A 12,011-nucleotide genomic window follows, 5' to 3' on the forward strand; every position below is an offset into this window, starting at 1 on the left:
CCATGCATTTATATAGCAGGTCTTCACAGCATCTCAATTTTTTAATTTACAACAACTCATGAAGTAGTGTGCAGTATCTATGTTTACCTGATGGCCATTTGTCTGTAGCAAGATTCTGCAAACTGACACATGGTAGCACTGCTTCCAATTTGTTGAGTATTTGCCGCATGAATGTCTACTTTATGTGCATTTGAGTGATGTTGGTTGAGAGAGCAACATTGGCCAGAGCTTATTTAACTCTGTCTAGAATTCAAGTGGAACCAAAGGACAGGCAAGAACTCAAGTATGAAATCCAGCCAGAAGAGCATCTCTGATGATAATCCCTCTGAGGCACCAGTGTGGATTATGTCCTTTCTGCGATTTGAAACCCACAAGCTTTGGACTGCAAGACAATCGTGCTGTAAGCGAAAAGGTGGTGCCACTTCATATTACTGTCTCACTACTGAGAAATAGGACAATGCAGCTTTGATCTTAGTGAAAGCAAATGCTTCATAAAATATGCATGCTAATATGAATCTATTAAATAAAACGTGCCCAATAGATCTTGACACTTTCGGCCAGCCTCTGAAGTCTTTCAAAGACCTTGCCTGATCTGTAATTTGTTTCAGTTCCTTACTGTCCTGCAAGTGAATTGGTACATGCGGCAAGATTACTGCTGAAGGAAATCCTTCCCTGTTTCATCTGACCAGCGTGCTCTGTTGGAGACAGCTATCTCACAAGATCTTTAACAGCAGACCCAGCTCTGGAAAATCTCAATGACCCTGCCTGATGTATTAATCTGTCTGAGTCAGCATAATCTTGAAATGTTGTCTGGTAGTGTGTGAAGACTAGTGTTCTAATTATAAAGCTGCCATCTTTCTTTCTTTGCTGTTTTCAATTTTTGTTCCATCAAAATCACTCAGTTGCCACATGAGTGTCCATTTGATGCACATTTCAGTGATGTTGGTTCTTTTCAGTCTTGTGCCTATTCCACTTTCAAACAAATATTCTGTTTTGGGTATTGCTGAAAGAGAGAGTCTGTCAGAGAAAAATAGAAGTGGTAGTCAAGTCTTGGGTACTAAGAGTGAATCTTATGTGAAACAGGATTTGTTAACATTCAAAAGAATGATTATTATAAGCGACTGTCCACTCAGGGGCACAAACCAGAGTTTGTGTGGTCATGAGTGTGAATGTAGGATAGTATGTAGCTTTCCTAGTGCCAGAGTAAAGGATATCTCAAAATGTTCAAAGCATATGGTCAAAGGGGTAAGTAAGAAGCCAGAGGTTGATGTACACATTGGGGTAGGAATGACATAGTCAGGGAAAGGGTTAAGATTTTGCAGAGTGAATATAATAGGTTAGTTTGAAGGTTAAAAAACAGAACATCAAAAGTAGTAATCTCTGGAGCCAAGTTCTAATGAGGGATTGTAAAGCTGCCATCTTTCTTTCTTTGATAGTAGGAACTGAAGATGCTGGAGAATCTGAGATAACAAGGTGTAGAACTGGATGAACACAGTAGGCCAAGCAGCATCAGAGGAACAGGAAGGCTGACTTTTCGGGCATAGACCCTTCAAGAAGGGCCTATGCCTGAAACGTCAGCCTTCCTGCTCCTCTGATTCTGTTTGGCCTGCTGTGTTCATCTAGCTCTACACCTTGTTATCTCATCTTACTTTCTTTGCTCTTTTGAGTTTTTATTCCCGTCAAAATTATTCAGTTGCCACGTGAATGTCTGCTTGATGTGCATTTGAGTGATTTTTTTTTTAGTCTTGCAGTTATTCCTCTCTCAAACAGATATTCTGTTTTGGGTACTGTTGAAAGAGAGAGTCTCTCAGGGGAAAATAGAAGCAGTAGTCTGAGTTTCGTAGATCAGTGGGATCCAAGAAAGGGTTCAGAGGCATTATGTTCCTGTTAGAGTGAAAACTATGGCTAGTAAGATTAGGGAACAATGGATGAAAAAAGATATTGAGGTTCTGGTCAAGAATAAAAAAGAATCATATATTAGATATAGATGTCTGGGATCAACTGAATCTCTTGACGAGTATAAAGCGTAGGGGCATTTGTAAGAAAGAAGCCAGGAGGGCAAAGAAGGCATGTGACATAGCCTTGGCAGGTATGGGTAAAAATAATCCAAAAAGATTCTACAAATCGATTAAGCAAAGGAGAGCAAGTAGAGAGAGAGTAGGACCCCTTAAGATCAAAGCGGTTGTCTTTGTGTTGAACGTCAGGAGACAGGAGTGATATTAAATGTTGAGAGAAAAATGAAGGCTCGAGAACTCAGGGAAATAAATACTGATGCTTTTAAAACTACGTAATACAGAAGAGTATGTCTAGAGGTCTTAGAAAACATAAATCTCTGGGACCTGATCTAGTGTATCCCAGGACTTTGTGGGAAATTAAGGAAACAATTGCGTGGCCCCTGGCAGAAATAGTCATATTATCTATAAACACAGGGTGAAGGACTAGAGGACTGGAGGGTGGCTAATAGAGTCATAGAGATATACAGCATGGAAACAGCCCCTTCATCTAACTCGTCCATGCAGACTAGATATCCTAAATAAATGTAGTAATTTGGCCTATAACCCTCTAACCTCCTTCTATTCATATACCCATTCAGATGCCTTTTAAATGTTGCCATTGTACCAGCCTCCGCAACTTCCTTTGACAGCTCATTCCCATACATGCACTACCCTCTGCTTGAAAATTTTGCCTCTGAGACCCCTTTTAAATCTTTCCCCTCTCACCTTAAACCTATGCTGTCTAGTTTTGGACTCCCCCACACCAGGGAAAATATCTTGTTTATTTACGTTATCCATGTCCCTCATGATTTTACAAACCCCTATAAGGTCACCCCTCAGCCTCTGATGCTCCAGGGAAAATAGCCCCAGCCTATTCAGCCTTTCCCTATAGCTCAAACCCTCCAACCTTGGCAGCATCCTTGTAAATCTTTTCTGAACCCCTTCAAGTTTCACAACATCTTTCCCATAGCAGGGATACCAAAACTACACACAATATTCCAAAAGTGACCTAACCGATATCTTGTACATCCACAACATGACTTCCCAACTCCTATACTCAATGCATTGGCCAATAAAAGCAAGCATACCAAATGCTGCCTTCACGTGCTATCTACCTGCAATTCCATTTTCAAGGAACTATGAACCTGCACTCAAAGGTCTCCTTGTTCGTCAACACTCCCGGGGACCTTATCATTAAGTGTATAAGTCCTGCCCTGATTTACCCTTCCAAAAGGCAGCATCTCACATTTATCTAAATTAAACTCTATCTGTCACTCCTCAGCCCATTCACCCACCTGATCAAGGTCCCATTATACTCTGAGGTAATCTTTTTCGCAGTTCAATACACCTCAAATTTTTGTGTCATCTGCAAACTTACTAAACATTACCTCCTATGTTCACATCCAAATCATTTACATAAATGATGAAAAGCAGTGGACCCAGCACCGATCTTTGTGGCACACCACTGGTCACTGCCCTCCAGTCTGAAAGTCAACCCTCCACCACCACCCTGTCTTCTCCCTTCAAGCTAATTCTGTATCCAAATAGTTAGTTGTCCCTCTATTCAGTGTGGTATAACCTTGCTAACCAATCTACCAAGAGGAACTTTGTCAAATGCCTTACTGAAGTCCATATAGTTCATGTCTACCGATCTGCCCTTAACAGTCCTCTTTGTTATTTACTCAAAAAACTCAAATCAAGTTTGTGAGACGTGATTTCCCATGCACAAAGCCACATTGACTACCCTTACCAATCCTTGCCTTTCGAAATACTGTGAATCCTGTCCCTCAGGATTTCCTGAACAACTTGCCCATCACCAATGTCACACTCTGTAGTTCTTTGGCTTTTCCTTACCACCTTTCTTAAAAAGTGGCACTGTGTTAGGCAACCTCCAGTCTTCTGGTACCTCATCTGTGGCTATTGAATGTACAAATATCTCAGCAATCAGTTCCCCAGCTTCCCACAGAGCCCTAGGTACACCTGATCAGGTCCTGGGGATTTACCCACCTTTGTGTTTTATGACGTCCAACACGACCACCTCTGCAATATGGACATTCTTTCAAGAAGTCGCTATTTATTTCCCCATGTTCTCTAATTTCCTTATAAATCCCCAGAGTAGACACTGATGCAAAATAATTGTTTAGTATCTCCCCCATCTCCTGCGGTTCCACACATGGGCAGACGTGCTAATCTTTAAGGAGCCCTATTCTCCCCTGGTTATCATTTTGGCCTTAATGTATTTGTAGAATCCCTTTGGATTCTCCTTAACCCTGTTTAGATAAATGTGAGGTGATTCACTTTGGAAAGAATAATAGGAAGGCAGAATACCGGGTCAACGGAAAGATTCTTGGTAGTGTGGATGTGCAGAGGGATCTTGGCGTCCATGTACATAGATCCCTGAAAGTTGCCACCCAGGTTGATAATGCTGTTAAGAAGGCATACGGTGTGTTAGGTTTTATTAGTAGAGGGATTGAGTTCCAGAACCATGATGTCATGCTGCAAATGGACAAAACGCTGGTTCAGCCTTCACTTGGAATATTGCGTACAGTTCTGGTCACCCCATTACAGGAAGGATGTGGAAACATTGGAAAAGGTGCAGAGGAGATTTACCAGGATGTTGCTGGTCTGGAGTGAAGGTCTTATGAGGAAAGGCTGAGGGACTTGGGTCTGTTCTCTTTGGAAGGAGGAAGGCTAAGAGGGGATTTAATAGAGATCTACAAGATGATCAGAGGATTAGATAGAGTGGACAGTGAGAGTCTTTTTCCTAGGATGATGATGTCAGCTTGTACGAGGGGACATAGCTGCAAATTGAGGGGTGATAGATTTAAGACAGATGTCAGAGGCAGGTTCTTTACTCAGAGAGTGGTAAGGGCGTGGAATGCCCTGCCTGACAATGTAGTTAACTCAGCCACATTAGGGGCATTTAAACAGTCCCTTGGATAAGCAAATGGATGATGATGGGATAGTGTAGGGGGATGGGCTTAGATTAGTTCACAGGTCGGCACAACATCGAGGGCCGAAGGGCCTGTTCTGCGCTATTTTGTTCTATGTTCTGTGTTCGCCAAAGTATCTCATGTCCCTTTTTAGCCTTACTAATGTTCCTCTTAAATATACTCCTATTGCCCTTATTCTCCTCTAGGGATTCATTGTTTAAAAAATGCTATAAGGAGCAGCCCAGAAACTATAGACCTGTGAGTCTGACATCAGTGGTTGGTAACTTGTTGGAGATGATCGTGAAAGATAGGCCTAGTGGCATTATCGCTGGACTGTTAATCCAGAGACACAGATAATGTTATATGGACCTGAGTTTGAATCCTGCCATGGCAGATGGTGGGATTTGATTTCAATAAAAATAACTGAATTAAGAATCTAATGGAGAGTCCATGAACCCATTGCCATTTGTTGGAAAATCCCATCTGGTTCACTAAAGTCCTTTAGGGAAGGAAACTGCCATTCTTACCTGGTCTGGCCTAGATGTGATTCCAGACCCACAGTAATTTGATTGACTCTTAACTGCCCTCTGAGCAATTAGGGATGGGCAATAAATGCTGCCTAGCCAGCAACGACCTCATTCCGTGACTGAATAAAAGGGGAAAAAAAACATGCATTTGGAGAGGCAAGCATGATTAGGGATAGTCAGTATGGTTTTGTGCAAGGAAAATTGTGCCTCACACACTTGATTGAGTTTTTTAATGAAATAACCAAAAAGATTGATGGGGGCAGAGTGATAGATGTTGTTTACTTGGACATTAGTAAAGCCCTTGACAAGGTTCTGCATGGTAGACTAATTAGTAAAGTTAGATCACATGGGATTCAGAATGAGCTTGCCAATTTGATATAAAATTAGCTTTATGGTAGGCGATAGAGTGTGGGTGGAGGGTTGTTTCTCTGACTGGAGGTGTGTGACCAACAGTGTTCTAAAGGGATCGGTACTGTCTCCACTTTGGTTTGTCATTTATTTGAATGATCTGGATTAGAATATAGGAGACACGGTTAGTGAGTTTACAGATGGCACCAAAATTGGTGATATAATGGACCTTGAAAAAGCTTATCTAAGATTACAAAGAGATCTTGATCAATTGGGTCAATGGCTGAGTGGCAGATGGAGTTAAATTTGGATAAATGTGAGGCATTGCATTTTGGTAATGCAAACAAGAATAGGATTTATCCAATCATAAACAGGCCCTTAGGAAGTGTTGTGGAACAAAGAGACCTAGGGGTTCAGGTACATAATTGTTTGAAATTTGTGTGACAGGTGCACAGAATGGTTAAGAAAGCATTTAGGATGCTTGCCTTCTTTGTTCAGACCTTTGAGTATAGGAGTTGGGACGTCATGTAGAAGTTGTACAGGACGTTGGTGAGGCCTCTTCTGAGAGTATTGTGTACAATTCTGGTTGCCCTGTTATAGAAAGGCTATTATTAAACTGGTCAGGGTTGAGAAAAGATTTACTGGGCTGTTGCTGGGAATGAAGGGTTTGAGATACAAAAATAGATTTGAAAGGTTGGTACTTCTTTCTCTGGACCATAGGAGTTTGACCTTTATTGAGGTTTATCCTGTTTTGAGGAGCATAGATAAGGTGAATGACAAGGGTCTTTTCCTTAGGGTGGGGGAGTTCAAAACTAGGGGGCATATTTTTAAGGTGAAGGGAGAAAGTTTTAAAAAGGAAATAAGGGGCAACATTCGATGCACCAAAAGTTACAACATTTAAAAGACATTTGGATATGTTCATAAATAGGAATGGTTTGGAGGGATATGAGCCAAGGGTGGGCAGGTGGGACTAGTTTAGTTTGGGAACATGGTTGGCATGGACTGGTTAGACTGAAGGATCTGTTTCCATGCTGCATGACTCACTGATTATACTGATTTTTTTGTCCCAGCACAGTCCAAATTATCTGACATCCATCGACTCTCCTTAGGATATTGTTCCCTTTCCTATCCTGAAAAGACTTGTGTTTAGATAAAATTTGATTGCCGGATGTCCAAAAGTGCAGTACACTCAATTAAGTACTTTTGAATTGTAGTCACTGTGAGAAATATGTCAGCCAGAATGGCAAACTGCCATAAACAGCAATGTGATAATGACCAAATAATCCATGTTAGTGATGTTCATTAAGTAATAAATGTTGGCCTGGACGCTACAAAAAAATTCTCCTTTTCAAAAGATAAGCGTAGTGTTTTCCATTTGAGATAAAAAGTGAGACCTCAGTTTACCATTTTCTCCAATAAATGACTCCAGTCAACAGTGTAGCGCTCCTTAACTGTAGCACCAGAATGTTTAACCAATTCACCAGGGTGCTTTGAGAAAGCAGGATGTGCTGTAGACAGAGGAACCAGTGAATGCACTACACCTAGACCTGCAGCAGACATCTGACAAGGTGCCAAATTAAAGGTTATTGAGGAAATTAAAAGTTCATGATGTAAGGGGTAACATATTGGCAATGGACAGGAGACCAAGCCAGCAGGAGGAAACAGAGCTGTCACAAACAAGTCATGATTCAAAATTGTTCCCTATCTCCTGAAGACACTAACTTCTGTTGGGGTACAGCTCATTGTCCTCTCCTAACAACACATATCTTCCTTGGTTATAGATTTCTGAATACGCAGTGGCCATTCTGACATGAGAGCCTACACAGCAAATGTCCGTAGTGTATTAGGCTATGGAAGTCGTCAAACGGAGTATACCCTCCTGTCCTGAAGAATCTGGTGACACAGTGGTAGTGTCCCTACCTTTGGATGAGATGATCCAGTTTTATGTAGCACCTGCCCCAGACATACGTCGCAGCATGTCAGAGCATATTGATTAAAATAACTACCCTCCTGTCCTACCAGTCATTTAAAAGGATAAAAAGGATTGAAGTAAAAAGGATAGATTGGGATTAAATAGATAAAGTGAAACAGAGGTCCCAGTTAAGATTCTACTAATTTCTCACCTCCATCTCATTATAAAATCAGCATTCCCTTGTTGGATTCCTCACATTACTCAAATTCCATCCTCAATCCTGACGAGTCAGACTGGATAATTTGTATGACGGTTGGTTTTATTTTTGACTGTGTCTTGAGACAGTATGGAATCCTTCCTGGGATTCACAGGCCTGCTCTCCCTTTCATAACGATTGTCAGTGAAATACAAATGCTGCCTGAAGTGTATTTGCCTGGCAACCCACATGTCAGTTTTAATTCAGGCCAAGCACTGTACAGTTCGCTTCGCATCAGCACACACCTAATCTAATCACCGAGTTCTGATCTACCAAATCACTTCCCATTCGCTCCCATTATGTAGAGTTCCAGTGCAATAAATCATTTCCCACTCAGAACCCTATCACATCCTGATCCCAGAACAATGGTTCTCCCCAATTATTGCGTGATTTCAACACACATAGCATAATCAGTACTCTGTCTAATCACACCCGACAGCCACAGAATTGGAATCTAATCTTCCACAGTAATGCATTCTTCTGAGAGCTAATGACTGCATGTATGGTTGAATAATTGAAGTATTGAGAAGGGATGACAATCCTTTTGAAATGCACGTAGTTTCTATTACGTTTAACCTTTAAAATCTATCTCTTTTCTCCTCCACACTGATCTCCTCACCCTATTTCTCACAAAGGTATCAATTTTTGTTTTATTATGTTGCTGCAATGTGAAGAGGCGATTTAGATTGGCCAGGTGGTTGACAGTGAGGAAGAAGCTGTTAGGTGGCAGGAAGATACAAACAGATTGGTCAGATGAACAGATCAGTGGCAAATGGAATTTAACCCTGATAAGTGTGAAGTGATGCATTTTGGAAGAAGTAACAAGACAAGGTTCTTATATCCTTATGTGACAGGAATTTTTATTCTCCAAATATTTTTTGAACAATGGAATGGCATTAGTTATCCATTCACGTCTGTGAGAGAATTGCATCTACAACCAGTAATTGAAACCCAGTTATTAGTTTATTCCTGTTAAGCTGCATTGACAAGCCTCATACAAAGCTTCGCAGAGTAGTAAAGTGGCAAATGATGAGCAATGCTCAACAGATTAAACAGGCCCAAAAATAGAACACAGAAATATTTATATAACAACTTTCACAACTGTAGGATGTTCAAAGAATTTTGCAGCTGATGAAAATATTGCAATGATAATGTTGCTAGTAATCCGGAGGTCCAGATTTTGCAAACATGCATTTACGTTGCATCATGGCAGCTGGTGAAAATTAAAATTCAAGGAATTTCAAGGGAAGGAAATCTGCCACCTGGTCTACATTGTGACTGCAGATACACACAGTGTAGTTGACTCTTAATTATCCTTTATAGAGGCTGAGCCAGCTATTTTGTTAGAGGGCTGCTCACGAACTCCTCCTTAAGGGCAATTACAGTTTTGCGACAAATGCTGGTCTTGCCATAACATGTTTATTCCATGAATATATAAAGAAAAGTAATTTTGAAGTGTCATTGTTGTTGTAATACAGGAAACATGTCAGCCAATTTGTGTGCTGCAAGTTCCCCAAATAGCAATATGACCAGGTCATCTTAAGTGATATAATAAAACACATCACTGGAGATTTGAAACAAAAACAGAAACTGCTGGAGAAGGTTTAGCAGCATGTGTGTGGATAAAGCAGAGACGTTTGAGTCAAACGGGCAGCACGATGGCTCAGGGATTAGCACTGCTGCGTCACAGTGCCAGGGACCCAGGTTTGAGTTCACCTTCAGTCAACTATCTGTGTGGAGTTTGCACATTGTCCCCATGTCAGCATGGGTTTCCTCCGGGTGCTCTGGTTTCCTCCCACAGTCCAAAGATGTGCAGGATAGAGAGATTAATCATTGGAAATGCAGGGTTACGGGATAGGGTAGGGACCTGGGTCTGTGTCTGGGTGGGATGCCGTCCTGAGGGTCAGTGTGGAGTCAATGGGCTGAGTGGTCTGCTTCCACACTCTAAGGAGTCTATGAGTCCAGTTGATTGGTTTATTTAATAGTACAGTACAAACAGCCATTCAACCCATTGAATCTAAACTGGGTCTTTTAGATAGCAACCCATTTAGTCCCAGTGTCTCTCACCCTATTCCTGCAGTACTTTTCTCACCATATATTTATCCAATTCTATTTTGAAAACGACAATTGAAGTTCCCTCCATCCATCTACCCTATTACGTCGTGCAATCCAAACTCTGATCACATGTTCCTTAAGAAATTTTTGCATCATGCTGGCCATGGCTCTACTTCGAAGCCCACAGGTTTAAACTCATTGGTTATGAACGCTGAATCATTAAAAGTTTCTCTTTATTTATTCTATCCAAAGTTTGCGATTTTAAGGACTTTTTAAAATCTTTTCTCTGCTCCAATAATGGCTAGGACACGGGGAGAACTCCCCTATTAGAATTCAAAAGTTGAAGCCAAGCATAAAAACACTTGAAACAAGGCATCACAGGCAGATATGAAAGTAAATGCATTGGGTAATTTGTATCTTTTTATTGAAGGGTGTGTAGCCAGTTGTCAAAGAACGTTGCTGAAAGATGTCAACTCCTGATCCTCCAATGGGAGGCACACCTCGCCCAGGCCCCTCACCTGGACCTGGACCTTCTCCTGGATCAATGCTAGGCCCCAGTCCTGGACCCTCACCTGGCTCTGCACACAGTATGATGGGACCAAGCCCAGGTCCCCCATCTGCTGGTCATTCCATGACTCCACAGGGGCCTGGAGGTTATGCTGCAGAAAGCATACATCAACTTCATAAGGTAATGTACAATTAAGTGAAAATCTCTTGTGATGGAACTGTGATGTGTTAGAAAGAAATACTTAAGACCAAGGGTTTAGAAGCAAAATAAAAAACACTAATAGGGCTAGAGTGGTGATTTCTTTGGCTTGTTAAAGAGGTCCACAGTTGCTGTTCAGAATTTGGCAGGATCAAACAGCAGGGCAGGTTATTTGGTTCATTGTTCCAATGTTATCTGTTTGAAATTTGTACCATCTGTGGCACTGCCTTGACTTCTCTCATAACCTGACTTTTCCTTCCTCTATCTGAATTTCTGAGCCATCTCCATTAATACTGTGGCAATAAGAGCATTAGAAATATGAGCAGGAGTAGATCATTTAATCCTTCAAGCTTGCCTCACCATTCTGATCTGCCTCAGGCCTCCACCTCTCTATCACGCCATCTCCTCGTAGCACCCAACTGCTTGAGATTTCAAAAACCTATCTATCTCCTTTTTAAATATTTTAAGTGATTCTAGCCTCCACGGCTCTCTGGGGAAGAGCATTCCAGACATTCACTGCCTTCTTGGAGAGGAAAATCATTCATATCTCGGTTTTAAATGAGTGTCCCATTATTCTGTAAATGTGGCCCCCAGTCTGAGATTACCGTACATGTGAAAACATTCTCAACATCTACCCTGACAACACCCTAAAAATCTTGTATATTTAAATAAATTCACCCCTTATTCTTCTAAACTCTAATCAATAAAGTTTTAAACTGTATACCAATTCCATTGAATCAATCACTTCGTTCAAAGAAATCAGCTAAACTCCAACACTCTAACAATAAAGGTCAAAATTACATTTGCGTTCTTAATCATTTGCTGCACCTGATTACACTCTGCCCGCTCCTCCAAGCCATTAGACCATAAGATGATAAGACATTGGAGTAGACGCAGACCATTCAGCTCATGGAGTCTGCTTCACCATTCAGTGCGATCACAGCTGATTTGATAATCTTCAATGCCACTGACCTGCGCATACCCTCGATTCCATTAATAAAAATTTGTCTATTTCAACCTAGAACATACTTAACAATCCAGCCTCTATAGCCTTCTGCAATAAAGAACTTTATGAATTCACTTCTCACTTCTGTCTTAAAAGGATGTCCTTATTCTGACACTATGTCCTCTGGCCCTAAACTCTCCCACAAAGGGAACCTTAATAATAGAGGCTCTAGGATCCTTGTGGCACTCCATTATTGATGCTTTCAAATCTGAAAAAGATCCATTACTCCTGACCCTCTGTCATTTGTGTGTTAATCAATCCTCAACCTATACTA

The 12,011-nt window shown here is 41.2% G+C and overlaps 1 protein-coding gene across 19 annotated transcripts in view; it reads left to right on the plus strand.

Moving 5' to 3' along the window:
* Nucleotides 1-12,011, plus strand: part of smarca4a (SWI/SNF related, matrix associated, actin dependent regulator of chromatin, subfamily a, member 4a) — a 101,852-nt gene that overhangs the window by 11,509 nt on the left and 78,332 nt on the right. For 16 of the 19 annotated variants that reach the window (XM_048521890.2, XM_048521899.2, XM_048521891.2 and 13 more), the window contains 2 exons: nucleotides 248-412; nucleotides 10,456-10,713. In XM_048521890.2, the coding sequence (XP_048377847.1) occupies nucleotides 10,492-10,713 (222 nt within the window). In that variant the 5' untranslated portion in view covers nucleotides 248-412; nucleotides 10,456-10,491. The remainder of the gene's footprint in view (nucleotides 1-247; nucleotides 413-10,455; nucleotides 10,714-12,011) is intronic. The other 3 variants (XM_059639822.1, XM_059639823.1, XM_059639824.1) reach the window with 1 other exon arrangement.

This window comes from Stegostoma tigrinum, chromosome 35 (assembly GCF_030684315.1).
Source record: "Stegostoma tigrinum isolate sSteTig4 chromosome 35, sSteTig4.hap1, whole genome shotgun sequence".
In the NCBI taxonomy this organism is placed as follows: Eukaryota; Metazoa; Chordata; class Chondrichthyes; order Orectolobiformes; family Stegostomatidae; genus Stegostoma; species Stegostoma tigrinum.